Raw genomic sequence first — 18,857 nt, 5'->3', positions numbered from 1 at the left:
TGCTACTACAATAATATTTCAATCAGACCAAAATGTTTCTTTAATTTTTGTGCATTTGAAAGTCCGGCCCCCAGGGTCTCTGTCGAGAATAAATCTGGCCCTTGTGCAGATGCACTTGATGACCCCTGCTATAGACTGAAAACATTTTGGTTTGACATCAAAAGATGAGACAAGAGATCAACATTTCAGCTTTTGTTTCCAGGTATTTACAGCTGGATGTAGAAGCAAGGACTTTTGTTAACCCACCCATTTTTCATGTGAGCAAAAGTACTGCAACATGTGACTGACAGTTGTGTTTTGTGATGGCCAGATGTGTCCTATGATGTTGATTATTCAAACAATAGTGCTGAATGTCAACACTCAGTTTCAGATTTAGGTTTTGCCTGGATAGAGGTATAACCAACATGAAAACCAGACCAACTATATTCTCATATTCATCTTTAGATGTCAAACCATATGTTTCCACTCCAATACTTCCATAGAGGAATGTGTATAACAGTAGACAGTATTTAACCAGCTGGATAATATTTGTATAACCTATATTAGTGTTTTTCTTCTTCAAAATTAGCATCACTGTTCCAATCAGGGTGCATTTGAATCAAAGACAACACATCAACCTGACTTGTTGAAACTCAAACACTAGTTAGTGCGTCTTCACTGTGTCCTACACATCCTCTTTATATGAAAGCACCAGCTGGGTACAAGCTTCTCTTAGGGGAGGGCTGTCACGAGTAATCCTGGGATGTATAGTCGACGTCAAACTCGGGAGGATACAGAGTCATTACAGACTGGAGCTGCAACCGTTACCACTAGGAGTTTTATTTCCCCTCTATGTCCTGTATTAGAGAAGGATGTGGTCCATCCTGCACCTGTTGGGTTATTTCCCATTTGCATTCTAACCTGGATGAGCCATGAAGAGTGAAGTGGTGCAGGTGTGTTGATGAAGAATCATGCTTTCCTCCATTAACTCAAGCTGAACTTATTTCTCTGAACTGTGGCGATAATATCGTACATCCCTAGATAATATGTGCATTGGCCACAAGGTAATCTATTTAAAATGTTTAGTGCAAACAGAAAGTAATCACTTTATTATTTTTGCAAATATTTTCCCAGAAACATTTGCAGCTTTTTCAAACTGGGTGTGTGTTGTCTGTATTACAGCTGCAGCTTCTCCACACAATGTTTTGGACTGGCCAAGTCAATCTCCAGACTTAAACACTATAGAGCATACCTGGCTTTTGCTTTGAAAAGCACAAACCAGAAGTGTAATCTTACTATAATTTTCTAGCCTGTGACATATCCTATCAGTGTGGATATGCATATCTGTTAAAACACTGGACCCCAACCTGGGGTCACCAGGGATCTCAAGGGGGGCGTGAGGCTTTATGTGGTTTTTAGTTTGTCAGAATTAGATTTCCTCGAGCTAACTAAAAATCACAAAACACTTATGAATAGTTCATGCAAAGCCCTCTAAGAAAACTGTTACATTCGGCTATTTTGTTTAGTTTTGAACAATAAAAACGATTAAATTTGATGTTAACTTTTGACATTTATGTATCATCTTTTGCTCATGTGGGTCCTGGGGGCCTCAGCTCCTGTACTATAGAAGTAAGGAGGACTCAAAAGGAAAAGGTCGGGAACCACTGTGCTAAGACAAGGTGAATGGCCATTAATTTCTGTGTACATCAGGCCTATTCAATTAGTGGCCCGGGGGCCAGATGCGGCCCAGTACCAACCCCCAAGTGGCCCAGCCTGTGGTCATGCCAGAGATGCAGAGGTCAACCTGTTTCACAAGTTTTCATAAATTCCCACAGTATTTCAGACTGTGAATGCAACACTCCGCCTAGCAACAATCTACCTAAAATGCACTGCATTGTTTTGAAGCATGGCTAGCGATGCTGACAGAAGTAGCCCCAAGATACCGAATATAAAACATGTCCTTTTCAACTGTAGCTACAGCTGTGCAAATTTTCATGCACTGGGTTAGATGTGACCAAAATTATTTACAGAATTTTATTAAATTTTTTCATTTTATTTATTTTAATTTTATTCAAGTGAAAAAACATTTCTTCTACCTCAGGTTATGTTCAAATACAGTTCTGTTGTTGTGTTTTTATGCACTTTTTAATGTGCTTTTGTCATGTTGCTAAACTTAAAGGGATACTTCAACATTTTGGCAAATTTGCCCGTTGCCATAATTCCTATAGTCTTAGTAATAGGTTTGTTACCTTCAGTTGTCGGTGCAAGCTGTTTTTAAATCGCCGCTGCCGAGTTCGGACCTGCTGTGCCAACTCAGTGTAAGCAGACGGTGTCCCAGCTTTCCCTCATCAAACTCATCAACTACACAATCCAACAACTCCAAAACGCTCTCGTGGACAAGTTGTGACCCGCACATTCACCACGCTATGAAATAATCATGGAACATTACAAGACGGAGATGTTTTAAAGCTAAATGCAAAGCCTGAACTACACTCCAGACACGGCTGCTGCACTGTGTCACCACCCAGTGGTTTACTCAAGAAATAGTTCTGAATATTTGCTTCATGTGTCGTAATGTTACATAAGTATACGTTATTATTTCATAGCGTGGTGGATATGCAGGTCACGACTTGTCCACGAGAGCATTTTGGAGTTGTTGGATTGTGTATTTGATGAGTTTGATGAGGGAAAGCCAGAATACCGTCTGCTTACATTGAGTTGGCACAGCAGGTCCGAACTCGGCAGCGGCGATCTAAAAACAGCTTGCACCGACAACTGAAGGTAATGAACCTATTACTAAGACTATAGGAATTATGGCAATGAGCGAATTTGCCAAAATGTTGAAGTATCCCTTTAAAAGGGAGACTATGGATAAAAAGCGCATATGTTTCATCATATTGATCTGTATTGGTTCAAAATTTGACATTACCAGCTGCTTACTGGGCGCTGAACATCTCTGGCCCAGCTACATCTCTTGATTTTAAAATTTGGCCCTGTCAAATTTGTAATAGAATAGCTCTGGTGTACATACTGACCTTATGGAACTGGCTGCTATCAAAAAATGCAATGCTTTCACGTATAATGTTGCTACATACTTGTATTTTCTAATATTTCAAGAAGTTTACAAATTTGTAATTTTTAAGTCTTCTACCGGAACTCATGTGAATTATCCTTTCTGAACTCTAAGTTTTATCAAAGATTTAAAAGTACAGTATGCCAAGTGATGTTTTTCTTAAAATTAGCAGGAAATGTAATGCGCATTCCTTACATACTGTATAATATTGACCTTAAAGCTTCCTTTTTTCAGTTTTTACATTAAACTGATTAAATAAATTATGTAAATTTTATATTTCTTGACTGAAAAAAATCAAAAAAGCCACATTTGTATGTGTATTTCAAAAATACTGTTGTGAAGATCTGTGCTGTGTCGCTGTATGCTCTTTTGCGGTGTGGATCAAGTCATTGAAAGTGAATCACATCCCATCTCTTTCAGCTTTTAAGAGCTAAATGTTAGAATTTTGACCTCCTTTAAGAGTCTTTTCATTTTAGAGTCTATCTGCTCTTTTTTCCTTTCACTCTAGATTTAATGGTTTGTCCACCGATACATAAAGAATACTGCTGACAATTTTCTTTAATGTTCCTGTCCAACCTCTGCTTTGATAATCAAGTGGCTGGGCCAAAGCAGTCACCCACAAAGGAGGATCACAGTTACAATGTATTTCTTTTATTCGCTGTAAAAGTAGTGTGAGCTTGTATCTTATCTGACCATAATTCTCTGTATTCAGAGCTTAGTTGCCAGTCAAACGCTCATCCCGAGCTTATTGAAAAGGCTGCTGGTAGGTTTGTAGGCAGACAGATAGGGAGATGTATTTTATCAGACACTGGTATGCACTGTAATGATACGTGAATACATAAAGCAGCAGTGACATCACAATCATTCATTTTGCCCCAGTTGTAACATACATCAGAACAGGAAAGGGGGCTGCAGCAGGCTGTGAATGTGATCTATGATATCATAGGATGTTGTCAGGGCGACCCGCGGGAGCTGTGTCGTGGTGTAGGACCACATGCCTCCCTAACGTTGCCATTCTGGAGGTGAGATTTCCTACACTTATTCCTGCTTCCTGCCAAATTCCGTGCCCATCTGCTGGTGCTGTAATCAAAGATGGCAGTGACACCTATCAACATCGTCACAGTCCGTACATGTGTGCAGTGACATGGGCGCACTGGCTCGTACTCAAACATGCAAGCATGCGTACGCATTAACACATAAAATCACTTACACGCATGCAGACACTTCAATGTGTTATCCTTATGTTCATGCCAGATGCCCCTTCTGACATCACACTCCAATATCTAGCTTGATGAAATAATTTATCTAGCCTCTGTTCATGGAGGAGGAAGGAATGCTGCATCAGTGGAAGACATCACCAGCAGACAAGGAGGAAATTTGTTAACAGGTACATACAATCCCAACAAATAGTAGTAGAACAGTGAGGCCAAAAACATTTGGGTTGGACATCAAAAGATAAATATGAGTCCAGCGATCAACATTTAGCTTTTAAATCCAGGTATTTACATCTGGAGCTGATGCACAACTTAGAAGATGACATTATTTGCAAATGGAACACTTTTTCATATAAGCAATTTTGAACAGATACACTTAAAACACATTTAAGCGAATAAGACTTTATATTAAGTGGTAAAACATTTGCTTGTAATAATTGCATAAAGCCTGTGACCCATTAAAATCACTAAATGTTTGCATTCTCCTTTTGTGATGCTTTTTTCAGGGTTTCACCTCAGCCTCTTTCAGTTCTTTTTTGTTGTGGGGCAGTTACTCCCTTTAGTCTCCTCTTAAAGATGCACACTCTACAGGGTTTAAGTCTGGAGATTGTCTTGGCCAGTCCAAAACCTTCCACTTCTTGCCCCGGATGAACTCCTTTCTTGTTTTGCCAGTCTGTTTTGGGTCATTATCTTGCTGCATGATGGAGGATCTCCCAGTCTGATTGCATCTTTCTTTAAATTGGCAGACAAAATGTTTCTGTAGACTTCTGAGTTCATTTTGCTACTGCAATCATGTGTTACATTATCAATAAAGATTAATGATAATGCCCATCCCAGATGATCCTTTCTTTCTCCAAACTTTAGTCTTTCCATCACTTTGGTAAAGTTTCATGTTTGTCTCATCAGTCCATAAAACATTGTCTTAGGGTATCTGAGGATCGTCTCTGTGCTTTTAGGTAAAGTCTAGCCTGGCCTTCCTGTTCTTCTTGCTAATTAGTGGTTTGCATCTTCTAGTCTTGCCTCTGTACTTTTGTTCATTAAGCCTTCTGTGAATATTAGATAGTGATACCTTCACTCCTGTCCTCTGGGGGTCGTTGCTGATGTCACTAACAGTTGTTTCAGGGTCTTTCTTTACAGCTCTCACAATGTTTCTGTCGTCAACTGCTGCTGTTCTCCTTAGTCTACCCGTTCCACATCTGTTACCTCATACACCAGTGGACTTCTTTCTTCTTCAGGACATTCCAAATGGCTGTACTGACTATGGCCAATGTTTGTGCAATGGCTCTGATTGATTTCCCATCTTCTCTCAGCTTCACAATTGCTTGTCCGTCACCCATAGACAGCTCTCTGCTTTTCATGTTGATTACACCCATAACTATAAATGCAGTTTGCACAGGCAAAACCCAAATCTTAAACTGAGTGTAGATGTTCAGCACCATTTATTGTGTGAAAAAAATTATCTAATAGGAACATAAAAAAACATAACTGTCAGTCACATGTTCCAACACTTTTGCTCACATAAAAAATGGGTGGGTTAAAAAAAAAGTGCTATCTTCATAGTTGTGTATCAGATCCAGCTGAAAATACCTGGAAATAAAAGCTGAAATGTTTTCAGTCATCAGCAAAAATAAAGGAATTGGCCTCACTGTTCCAATACTTTTGGAGGGGAGTGTGTAAACATCAATGTTTCTTTAGTGTGCATTCACACCTCTGCTTATTTGACGGTCTAGTTTGTAAGGCTGACACCTTCCAGTTGGTCTGAATGAGGAACTTGTCTCTGATTAGGTCCGATCCTGAGGTAATTTAAGTCAAGCAAGTTATTCTTTGTTGAATAAAGACCTACTAGTTTGACTCTTCCAGAATGCAGAGAACTCACCCACCTATAAATGTACTCAGACTGTTTGGTAGTGTGAAACTCCAACCCCATTTACCCCTCCTTTGAGAAAAAGGTAAAAAACATGGTTGAGGTGACATGTAATCTTAGCATTTGACATGTTTATTCCCCAGGGTGTTACCGTCTACATGGCAGAGTCAGAGGAAAGGGATATCAAGGCTGCAGGTGGAATCCATGAGAATTTCTCTTTTCAACATTGCCAACACTGCAGTCCCTCAATTTGTTTGTGCAATGAATTCATGCACACGTTTAATGGATTCAGGATCAAGGAGGTTCATATGGAGGAGACAAGGTGGCGAGGTCAGGCTGTTAGTGAAATTCTAAGGCTGGAAGTCTTAGAGACAATTTGCATCTAACCTGAAATGACACCCAGACAAACACCTTTCCATTCACCTCACCAAAATAAAGGAAAGATTGGAGGGTGCGGCAGTGCATGTTACATCAACTAAACATTAAGTGGACTCAGACTCTTGGGGATTCAGGACGCCTACACATAGCTTTAGAGACAAGTTCTGATAGGAATTTGTTTTACACATTATAGCAGACAGCGAGCTTGGACAGAATCTATATGCACTTGTGGTGACCGCTTAACAGCTGCCAAGAAAACACTTCCCCAAAGGGCTCTGTAAAACACTATCACTGTTGAGAGCTTTCTACTGTTTGTTTTCCCCATCAGCTGAACAATGCTGTTTGTGGGAAAAATCCCTGGGCTTCATGAAAGTAACTCTGGCATTTTTGATGTAAAATATCAAGGATGAAAATATTATGTTCCCTATAAAATTATAGTCTAAAATGTGTTTATTGGCTGTAATATGTGCTAAAATACAAGTTTATACTTACAAAGATTCTGTGCTGTCTTGGCGTCCAAGATGCGAAGCTCTTTGGCCTTTTTCTTGAATTGTGGCATTCTGTCGTCAGTCTCGTCTTTGACATCTTTTTTCACTGTAGGAGGAAAACATAAGTACTTATTATATTTCAGAAATTAAAGAGAATGTAAGATGATATTTAATCAGAATGTTACACAGACTGCTCTCAGCATGATATAAAGGCAATAATTACATGACATTCAAAACACATACTTCCTCTCAACATTTCCCATAACAAAGTGAAATGAATAATGCACAAGCCTTGGAATGCGAATGCACTTATGCATATTGAAACATAAGCTGACAGGCCAAGATGAGCAGGACGGCAACAGATGGCATTTCCCAATTAATAGCCAGAGTTTCTATATAGGAGAAATGTACAATTTATTCTAAGTTTTGACAGCTTTTCACAATTACTTAAAGGTCACATATTATGCAAAATACACTTTTTCAGGCTTTTCTAACAGAAATATGCACCCCTGGCCTGTCTACAATCCCCCCCCCCCAAGAATTAGAACAACCCCCCCATCCACCTTTCAGAAAATGTGAGCTGAAACAAGCTGTTCTCAGATTATCCCCTCATGATGTCATGTGGGGAGTTAGCCCCACCCCCACGTTCGGTTGCCCCTCCCCACTTGGAAGAAAGCTCTGCCCATCTCTCCTGATCTCAGGAGAGACACATCCATTAAACCACACCCATTTTTTGAGAGAGGTGGAGGCAGACCACACACTTTTTTTTTTTTTCAAAATGCAAAAACCCAATACTGGAGTGCTTTTTCAGCAACAAACTTCACAAGCATGTTTTGGGGACCTCTGAGGCCAATATAAGCTTGTCTTAAAAAGGTAAAATATGTGACCTTTAAAAAAACGTTACCCGTTCTCTGATCTGCATGGTCAGTCTAAAGTGAAAACACGTTTGGCTGTTAATGATTGAAACCAATAAAAGCCAGCTATCTAAGGAGGAGAGGTGTATGTGAGAGGCGGTAGACAACAAGGTGGAGGAAGAAGAGGAAGAGGGGGAAGAAGACAAGGAAGACTAATACCACCAACAGAAATTTCAGATGAAATTCATGTCACAGTGTTGGACCAAGTTCTTCCTCATTGAATGAAAATAAGGAGAGCTGGATGAAAAATTACACCTATGCTGTGCATTATGAATGACTGAGATGTAAATGTTCTTTTTGGGGGGAAACAAAAAAAAAAAAAAAAAGACTCTAAGACACTGTGGTTTGCTACTGCAATTCCAATTGCTTCACAACATTTTGGTACTTAGACTTTCATCATACAGATTCTGGTGACAATTCACCCTGATTGAGGTTTAAGCAATTTAACATTTTGAGGCAACACAGAAAATCTTGAAATTTGATTGCAGACTTTTCTCCTGGTATGCATAGTTTTTTCTAACTTTATTTCTACCACTTAATGTGACAAACTAGATAGACTGTTTCATGTATTCATTGCATGGATATATTTCACATTCATAAGGGACACCTTTCGTACAAAGTGTTTGGGAAAGGCAGAACCTAAAAAAAAAAATCTCAGAAGTTAATTGGACGAACATTCTGTTTATCACATTCATTACAGGCCAATCAGAGCAACAAGACAAGATGAGGTAGTCGGCATGCACAGCTGCAGTAGCAATCTGAATAGGTGCTGCTGTAGTTTATGAACAGTGGGGCTTGTTGGTGGATAAAATTCATGCAAAGAAGTGCAAAAAACCCTTTGCCAAGAGACGAGAGAGGGACACGTAAGAATCATTTGACATGTCACAGCGTGATGTTTATTTCAGTGTAGGAAGTGCTGCAAATCCCCGTGGTCTTATTAGGATTTTTGTTATGAGCCCTTTATTGTGTATTTTTACAAACTCATCACTACAATGAAAGAGCGCTCTGAAACATGGTGAATGTGTGAAATGTTAGTGTAACTCCCCAGATTTTATATGCAAAAAGAATGATCAATCTATCTTATCCAGTTTCAAATCTACCACCAATCAAAAATGAATATGCTAATCGTAGCATCGGCGCTACGCTGGGTTCTATAGGGTTAAAGAAATGTGGCCCAGTTCTGAGAAAATTTTTCCCATACTTTAGCTACATCCAAGCTAAATGCTACATCGGGGCAGCCATTGCTACTAGTGTCAAGTACAACTAAACCCCACCTAATCTTGCAAAGCAGATGGATACGCCCCGTTTCCTTGTTTTTCATTGGCAAATCCATCTTGCAAAGCTCCCATCTGAACCGTTTGGGCCCGGTTAGAAAGTGACAGGACCAATCAGCTATGAGGGGCAGTACTTTCAGGCGCAGCAGAGTCGTGACATAAACAAGCAGCAGCAAGAGCTGGTGCAGTTATAGAGGAACACCTTAGCGTGGATGCTGCTAAAGCGCCAGTTTTATCAGAACTTGACGACATTTCTTCGTTAAAAGAAGAACAAAGAACAGCAGTGAGTTGTTTTCTTTTCAAAAACCACAAAAGTCGAGTACTTACATGTCTACAGTTGCCATGTTTCGCGTTATTCCTCATTAGCTGTGTACGCACAGCTTGCTAGTGGCTACGTCACGTGCTTTGTTACTCTGATTGGCCCGTAGAGATGTGACAGACATAACATTTCCCCAATTATATTCTGAGTTTTTTTCAAAGCCTCTGCTTTTTCTTAAACGTTTCCTATTAAAGCTTTCCCAGATGGGTGTGTGAAACAAATCCAACTGGCGTGTCAGGATAAACCCCCCCTGTAGCTACTGCCTTGTTCCCCTCAAATGACTATGATTGGTCAGTTCTATTTACAGACTTTGCACCATCATATCAGATTGGTGCTTTGCAAGGTTAGTAATAAACTTCACTTACTTGCTAACTTAGTACCGACTCAAAACAAAACTTTGTGATCACTGACCTCAGTGCACTGTAGTGTTTAATAACTGCTCAGTAGTGTGTTACTTTTGATTGCTGTGTTTACAATGTGACAATAGATTCAGACTCTGAGCATGGTTGATTGTTTAGACATGATTGATTTTGATGGAAGTTTTGTGAAAGTAGTTTGAAAACTGGGTTTTGTGTTTACAGTTAATGCAACACAGATGAATCCCCATTGTTCTTATAAACCACAACAAGGTAAGATAAGGTGAACATCAAGAGTAGAGCCCTGTCAGATAAAACTCAGATAACTAATAAATGATTCATTAAATGTTCTGCTTTAGTTGTGTAAGGCTTTAAACTCTTCATGTCTTAGCACATGTGGTGAAACTGGTCTGTTTAAATGCTGATTAGATCACTGTCTCTCTATAACGTTCTGTTTCATCAATCTAGCTTCAGAGCACACAGGCCTTCTGAGGTCTTCCCTGACTCTTCATTTGTTTGCGTGTGCCAACATTTCTGTCACTGTGACAGTGGGTAGTTGGTTGATTAGCAGCGCTCCTTCCCTCAGGCCTTGGCTGTCAACTTGCTGCAGCCAAGGAGATAATTGCGTTACCCCCCACAATCCCAGAAAATGGCATTAAGTCTCTGTTACATGACTGAGCACAAAAGACAAATTGGTCTGAGAATGAAGGGAACTTGGTGTTCATAATAGAGACGTTATTGAGTCTGCACTCTGGGGAAACACCACATGTCAGCACGTATTATTCCTCACTTACACTTCAGTGACACCAAGTCCTAAAAACACAGGTGCCTGTGTACAATACAGGTTCAAATCTTGAAACTGTAATTACTTATTTAGGAAGGCTAAATGAAGTTCACTAGACTGGAGAAGTAGAAGACTCCTTAGTCCCTCCCTTCTCCTTCCAGTGGCTTATGGGAGAGGCAGCACACTTGCTTGCTAATCATCACAACTGCTCTGTTTAGGCCCAAGGTGGGAGTCTCCCAGGAATCTAGAACAAACAGTCTGCTCCCTCAGTGCCGCCTTGTGTATTTGAAGAAACAATCAAAGAGGCAACATCTCCTGGGCAGCCAGAAGAAGGAATGCTGAAGGCACCTGCTTTACTCCAGTGATGCTGTCAGCAAATGACATCAGGGATGCTGTTGTTTACTGAATTAAGCAGTGCTTTAAAGGGTGTCCCAATGTTACAAAGAGTATGATGGTTTGATTTGTTGATTTCGGAGGATGTGGTCTATAGAGGCTGACAAGCCGTTGTATTACAAACGAAATTCAGCTAAGAACCCGTGAAAAGACAGGCTGTACAAGTTCAGTGCTCAGTGGGGTTAAGGGAACCATCAGCCATTGGCTTTTCTTGTCTTTAGCAATAAAAAATATATATATGTTATGAAAATCAGAAAGAGAACAGACTCTAATGCATTGTTTCCACATACTGTTGGTATGGTTATAACAAGTCAACTGAAAGTCCATTCATTTCTATGGGAATCTCCCACTTGCCTGAGATACTCCTCCCTGTAATATTTAACTGAATAATGGAATATACCAATTTGATTTGATATGCAGCTTAGGAATTGCTGTAAGACTGTCATGGCATTTTGAAAACTAGAAAAGCACTCAGAGAGCGCAGACCTCCGCCATCAGCCCTATCTCCCAATAGTGAAGAACCCTTTAAAAATATTCCAGGATCCAGACGACAATCCAGATCACTCCCAAAATCTAATTTGCTGATTACTCCCTCCCCTGTGGGGTGGAGATACGGTGAGGCAAAGCATTGGCTTCGCTGGAAGTCATGAATATTCCTCTATTCCTCCCAGCATGTTGAGTATTATCGCTACAATTCGCTGTCTTTCTCTCTGTTAGGCTCCGACTCGTCTCCTCGACTGGGTGTGCATCTTTCAAACTCTATAAACTCCAAAACTTTGGATAAGTTACTCATGTCCGCCATCTCCTGGTGTAAAGTGGTAACAACGCAGCCCTATCTCCCAATAGTACAAAATCCTTTAAAAAATTCCTGGATCCAGACGGTGATCCGGATCAGTCCCAAAATCGAATCAGTTCTTCCTTATGCCATTTCTGACATTTCCTGAAAATTTCCTGAAAATCCATCCATGACTTTTTGAGTTATGTTGCTAATAAACGAACAAATAACAAACAAACCCACCCAATCACATAACCTCCTTGGCAGAGGTGATAACAGTTCATACAGGACATGGAATGCATATGCCTAGCCGTGACCAGTTGATGGCCAGCCAATCCCAGTTATCACCTCCCAGCTCTCTCAGCCAATCCCAGCTGTCCAATTAAACATAACATGCTTCTCACTAATCCCTGCTTGCATTAATGCTGATGCCCCATGCTGATGCTGGCAAAGCTTCACTTCCTCCACCCCAGCCTCCTCCGTCATAGCATAAAGCTTGTTGCACCCTCATATAGTCATAGATTAATTGCTTATGAACTAATTCTAGTGTATTCAATATGCATTGTTTCAAGCTATGCACTCCCTGGCAAGTCAACGCAGGCTGCTTGACTAAATCAGGAAGCAACTTTAGAGCAGAACCTTCGCCGACAAGTAAAACTGTATATCCATTTTGCAATAAAATGGGTAAATGTATAATGAGAGTGTGACTATCTGAAATATTCATATGAAGTTATGCTGTTAGAAGGACAGGTTAGTTAATACACAAACAAACATTTAAATAGCTAAATGAGTTAGCCTGGCTCATTTAGCTGTCCATACGCCTTTCTGATAAAATGTTCTCAAAAATGTGCTACATTTCAGGCAGGCTACCGTTTTCCCTGACTTCTTCACATGCAATTCCCCAAACCTATTCCAAGCTACTAAATAGTGGAACACTGATAAAGTGATTCTCTCTCTATGGGAACAGTTGGGTTATATCAGCTTTCTATGCATGCATAAAAAAGTGCATTTCTTTGCATTGGGCATTAGCGGGCATCATCCATATTCACAGGTATACGAATGCATAAATTAATAAATAAATAAATAAAAAAAAAATATATATATATATATATGGCTCATTCATGCTGTACTTTTGAAATGGATATGGTCAGAGCTTTCTGTCCATACTCTACTCGGAATTTCATCTGTTCTCTCAAAGCTTATAATAGATCAAACGTTGCAATACCACGGCCAACCTTGGAGGCAGGGTCGAGCAACATAGCACCGCTTACAAAAATGTTCCTTTTCTTTATATATTTCTCATAGCGAGGGTAAAATCCACTTAAAAGTCCATGTCTTGGAAGTCGCACCACTTGGATCCCAAAGAACATGTACATTCTTGAGCAGCTTCCAGCACAAACACGGAAGTGTACGTTTCAGTGCAATTCTCCCTCAGTGTGAGTAATTCATGAGTGAAAACAAAACATCAGTTTTCTGATTAGTTGCTTTATGAGGCGCAGTTTTTATCAAGCATAGTCTAATGAAGATTGGAGGAGCTATACTTGTCATATTGTGTTATTCTTTTGATTGAGAGCCCCCTGGTGGCAGAATTTTACATCCTGTGTGTTTGAGGGTGATTCCTCTCTTTTTCAGGCAGTGTTTATTTCTTTGGGCTCTCCAAAAACTTGTACTTAATAACCATTTTTCATTTTTTTCTCTTTTGAAACTGCACAAATTTCTTGATGATAGAATCTTCACATTAGAGACGATGAACTTTGTGACTACTCATCTATTATTATTATTGTGGAGAAATGCAAATATGCATTTTTGCAAAGAAGGTGGTTCAGAGTTGCAATTTTCTAAATGAATGAACAATTTTATCTTGCAAAAACAATCTGGTGAAAGAGTCTGAAGATCTTATTTTCATCTTTTAAAAAACTTCGTTTAATGTATTTGCTTTTGTAAGATGGCCACATTTATTTATTTTCCAGTTTCAAGGTCAGCATTTTCATAGAACAGTTTCTACACAGCCACCGAATAAAACAGCCACAGAACAAATGTTATTCACTTCATAAATAAATCCTGTGACCACACTATTACAGCCTGAATATCCTGACTTTAGAAAACTGAGTCAGATACCAGAGAGGCCCGAGGAGTCCTGCTGCAGTTCTCATGCAGTAAGAGCCTTGGACAAAGAAACTGGAGAGCCAGCAAAAATAAAAACACGAGGAAACAATGATCTCCCTCAGAGAGTAGCCCACAGACAGAGGGCAAATTAAACTGAGGAGGGAAATCTGGCTGCTTTTTCTCCTAAATTGTTCTTTAAACCCCCTGTTCTCTTTTGCCACTTGATTCTCTGACCAGAGCACCTCACACGCTCAGCAGGGTTCTCCTAGCCCATTTGTCAGAGCTTCAGCTGTCTTCGCCCTCCCCCTGAGGGTCCTGTGCTATCTTAAATTAAACAGAAACACGATGTCTTTAATAATCTCAAACAGGCACATTTCTATCTGATGCCGTCCCGTGTGCTTCTCCTACTGGGCGCTGAGTGGCCGCGTCACTTGGCTGATTCCTGCTACAGTATTTGTTGGCTGACTCAATTATGCCACATGTCACGTTTCCGCCGAGCGCCACATGTGGACTGATGGGCCCTGGAGGGGCTCGCGCACATTTTCGAGCTGCCACACTAGTTGGAGTCCCAGGTGTGTGGAGAGGATGACTATAGGTGGCATATTTCAACCAGATGGTGGGCCACAATAATAAAGCAAGTTTAAGAAAAAGTCTCCAAAACAACAAAAGTTGTCAGCTACAAGCTCCACAAACAGCTTGTTAAACTTGAACAAAAGTTGTTCGTGGTTCTTTTTATTGAAATAAGATTTTGAGAGTGTATGAAAGCTCGCTGCCAAAGAAGCTTAAGCTGTCCAACATTTGAAGGTCTACAACAGCTGATCACAGTCGTTGCCAATGTTTAAACGTGTGTTACTAGTTGCCCAGTGGCTAAAATGTAAGTCTCTGACAACAATGCAATCCCTCTTTTGTTTTATATTTGTTACTGGAATCCCTAAAGAAACCCCAGTGTAAGGAGGCATTTTTGGCAGCTCATTGTCTCTTAAGCCAATGGTGACATAAAGCCATATGCCATAGTAGAGATACAGACGTATACGCCTTTATCAGATGATGCTGGATGAATAAGGTGAGTGATGGTTACAAGAATGTTTGTACTTCTTGACAAACCAGAAAAATAAAGTATATCATATGTACTATGTTAAGGCTTATAATAGGATTTCTACCAAAATGATAACCACAGTTATTTTGATCAACACTGACACCACAATTTCTAATCACAATTAATTTTAAATCTGATTGAGATAATGTGGCATGACTTAAAAAGGCTGGTCATGCTAGAAAAACCCTCTAGTGTGGCTGAATTAAAACAATTCTGCAGAGTGGGCCAAATTTCCTCCACAACAATGAGCAAGACTCATTGCCAGTCATCACAAATGCTTGCTTGCAGTTGTTGCCACCAAGGATGGAACAATCAGTTAGGTAAGTTTGGATGTTTTTTTTCCCCTTATTAAATCAAATCATCAATTAAAAAGTGCATTTTATATATATTGTAAATAGATGACCACAGAGAGGTTTAGGCCAACAACAGAGTTTTGTTGATCATGGTATGACCAAAAACACCCAGGTTTGCTCTATACTGTGTTATTCAAGGCTCATCTGTGGCATGGTTATTTTTACAAGATTACTTTGGTAATTCTACTTCATATGGGACGAGCAGATTAACAAGATAAATGAAAAAATAATCATGATTTATTGGTATTTCAGGTTGATTTTTAAACTAACTATAGAACTGTGAAAAAGCTTTGAGAAGCATGTCAAAGAAAAAGTGTTTCAAAAATCATGTTTTAAAGAAAAACACATGAAAGACTCACCGGAGCCAACATACCCACGTGAAGAAAAGTCTCTGGTGAGTATATCTGTTACACATTCCATTAACTGAGGGGGAGTTCAAGCTCGCTCTGAGCCAAAAGGAGTCACCAAACAGATCTAGCTTCCATTGAAAAAATACATGAACGTCAGAGAGGGAAAAAAACAGAATTGGCTTATTAAAGATGACTTGGCAGCCATGTTAAGCCTTCTCTGTGGGCCTTGGACTGAGGTATACCCTTGGGAGGCTCTGTGATAACAAGAGTTCTCCAACACTTGGACGTCCAGACTGTTTGCTGGCCCAGAATCCCCATCCTGGTCGCCGTCCATGCGATATCTCCCTCAAGACGTCCATAAAACCGGGGGCATTACAAAGCTAAACACTACCACATGTTCACTTCCGGACACAGACCATCCAACTGAGCTTGCAACATAAAATAAGCGGGGCCTTGAAAAGAAATGAAAGGAACTGCAGATGACAGGTCTTTAACAAACATATTTACAGTGAAGGAATAGAGAGGAACAGACAATACTGGTTCTCTATGAGGCAATTTATTCCCACAATCTGCCTGCAGACGTGTGTCCTGTCCTCCATCTCAGGGGCTCACGTCGAGGATTGAGCTGCTGGAGGGCTGCCAGCCCGTCCGAAGGAGATGGATTCTGAGGAAGAGTCAGTGGCCTCAGCCGTGCCACAGATCTGCTGAAATACCAATTCCCTGAGAGAGCGTGTACATAAAAATGCGCAAATTGACCAGTGAAATACCCCTTCAAAGTTCAGTATCTCTGCCTTTTTGTGGATGCTGAACTGAAAAACAACCAATAAACCCCTGTGAAAGAAGAGGGAAAGCAACTGAAGCAAAACAAATATGGGAACCAAGGGTGGATAAACAAAAAAAGAAATGTATCAAGGTATCAGAGGGAGAAATAAACTGAACGAAGGTGGTGCTGCATGTCCACTGGCGAGATAAAGACTTGTGTTGGAGTAAAGAAAAAAGTGTCTGGCCCAGTCATAGCTGGAATAATGAGCAAGACTTTCAAAAACAGAGCGCTCGCTCGAGATCTGAACGCACCAATTGACCAGTGAAATCCAGCTGCGACCAATTTCTTCCACTGACGAAGGCTAAACAGAGGTGTCTCTCTTAACCTCAAAAAACAATTTGTTGTGTGGATACAAACCTCTCTACCCACTCCTTCCCTGCTATCTTGAAGCATGCTCCCCCTTGCAAAAAAGGCAGCGTCTCTCCTTTTGACTCCAAGACTTTAAATCATTTAGTTGGCTTTCAGCTTGGCAGACCTGCATTGATTGTGTAAACTAAAACAGAATACAGAAAAATCTACCAGCACTGGTGAAAACAAGATAAGTGTCTGCTAACAGCACTTCAAGTTTGAGAGGAAATATACACTTTTATAGTTTTTATTGTTACAATTACAATAAAGGATTCAATGTAAAGTGAGTATGTCTTATTTTAAAGCCATTTTGGCAGTGTTAAATGAAAATAGCTCAAATTAATCGAAGGATATGCATTTTTATTTCTATTTCTTTTTCAATTGTCATCTCAGTTCCTTAAATTTGCCCAAAATGGCTAAGCTACATATTCATATACATATTCGTCCCTAACGACAAAAAATGTCCCATTGAAAACCATTAAAAATGACATTTTTGATCCTATATTTATCTTTATATAAACTAATGCATTCCTTTACATTAAGATTTCATTTTGGACTGCTAGCTTTGTTTTGTTTTATGTTTGTCCACCAGATGACGCTACTTTTTCCCATTCAAGGCATGCTGCAAGACGTATTTGTTTAAGTTTTGTGATTTGTTTCTATTAAAAACAGTGGAGTTGTGTAAACATACAGGCTTTTAAGGGGTTAAAATCCCACAAACATAATTAATATTATATGTATATATGTCAGACTGAAGTCGTTTAAAAAGACAGACTTGTTTAAAGTGGAAAAAATATGAATATATTTCATTTTTCCAGCTGTTTTTGGGAAGAGGACACTTTTTGTCCCTAGGACCACGAGTGTGAGGTTTTTTGTTGTTTGTTTGTTTTGTTTTGTTTTGTTTTTTGTTTTGTTTTGTTTTTTGGGGGGGATTTTTTTTATCTGACACTGCAAAAAAATAAATAAATAAATAAAATCAATGTTGCTGCCAATCATTGACCCATCTCTAGGCTTAATAATACTAATCAGATAGTCTTTGACATGCATTTAAGATTTTGTTTTTTTTCCAATTAAAAAACAGTGGAGTTGTGTAAACATAAAGGCCTTTAATGGGTTAAAATCCCCCCAAAATCATATATGCATGCATATATGCATGCATGTATGTATATATATATATATATATATATATATATATATATATATATATATCAGGCTGAAGTAGTTTTAAAAGATTGTCTTGTTTTGAGTGGAAAAAAATACTGATATATACTTTTGCAGCTGTAGACTTTTTTTTGTCCTAAGACCACAAGTGTGCATTGTTAACCCCCCCACACACACCTTTAAAAGACTGGCTCATTTAAAGTGGAAGAAAAAAATAATATGTATTATGTTTACAGCGTTTTTTGTGAAGCAGATTTTTTTTTTTTTATCTTATTGGCAAATGCATTACAATGTTAAAGGAACTCTTAAGGGTTAAAAAATATTGCTTAAGCAGTTTTTATATGAAAAGTGGGAATATAACAGTGATCTAGGCAGTCTCATGCAATAATCACCAGACTCTATAATAACATGGAGTGGGGGAAGTGGCTGATGATGATAATAATGATGAAAACTGTGGTCAGTGAGCTAAGTGTGATTGCACACACTTAACTTTGTCAAAACATATTAAAAAGAAAAAAAAAAGTAAATCCACAATGTATCCCTTCATCTAAGCACACCCCCGTGAATTTTCAAGCTAATGACTCATGTTTAAGACTTATCTACCGTCCCATCTTAAGACATGTGGTTCTGATTATTGGAGAAACCTAAATAAAACGGTGTACTGGGAGCTGGACTCTGACCTGCGGCCAGTAATGTTTTCAGTATGCAGGGAGAGGCTCAGCCCACGGTGGAAGGTACACAGCTGGGCCTGGACTGGGGCCCAGTGAGAAAAAAAACGCCTCCTCTTCTAATTGAGACAACACAGATCT

The 18,857-nt window shown here is 39.5% G+C and overlaps 1 protein-coding gene across 7 annotated transcripts in view; it reads right to left on the bottom strand.

Annotated features, from left to right (window-relative positions):
- The window catches only part of diaph2 (diaphanous-related formin 2), a 728,830-nt gene that overhangs the window by 333,278 nt on the left and 376,695 nt on the right, over nucleotides 1-18,857 (bottom strand). For all 7 annotated transcript variants that reach the window (XM_041797008.1, XM_041797014.1, XM_041797011.1 and 4 more), the window contains one exon: nucleotides 7,001-7,102. In XM_041797008.1, the coding sequence (XP_041652942.1) occupies nucleotides 7,001-7,102 (102 nt within the window). The remainder of the gene's footprint in view (nucleotides 1-7,000; nucleotides 7,103-18,857) is intronic.

The sequence above is a fragment of the Cheilinus undulatus genome, linkage group 10 (assembly GCF_018320785.1).
Source record: "Cheilinus undulatus linkage group 10, ASM1832078v1, whole genome shotgun sequence".
NCBI lineage: Eukaryota > Metazoa > Chordata > Actinopteri > Labriformes > Labridae > Cheilinus > Cheilinus undulatus.
The sequence above is the reverse complement of the archived record's forward strand: the minus strand, read 5'-3'. Positions and strand labels throughout refer to the sequence as shown.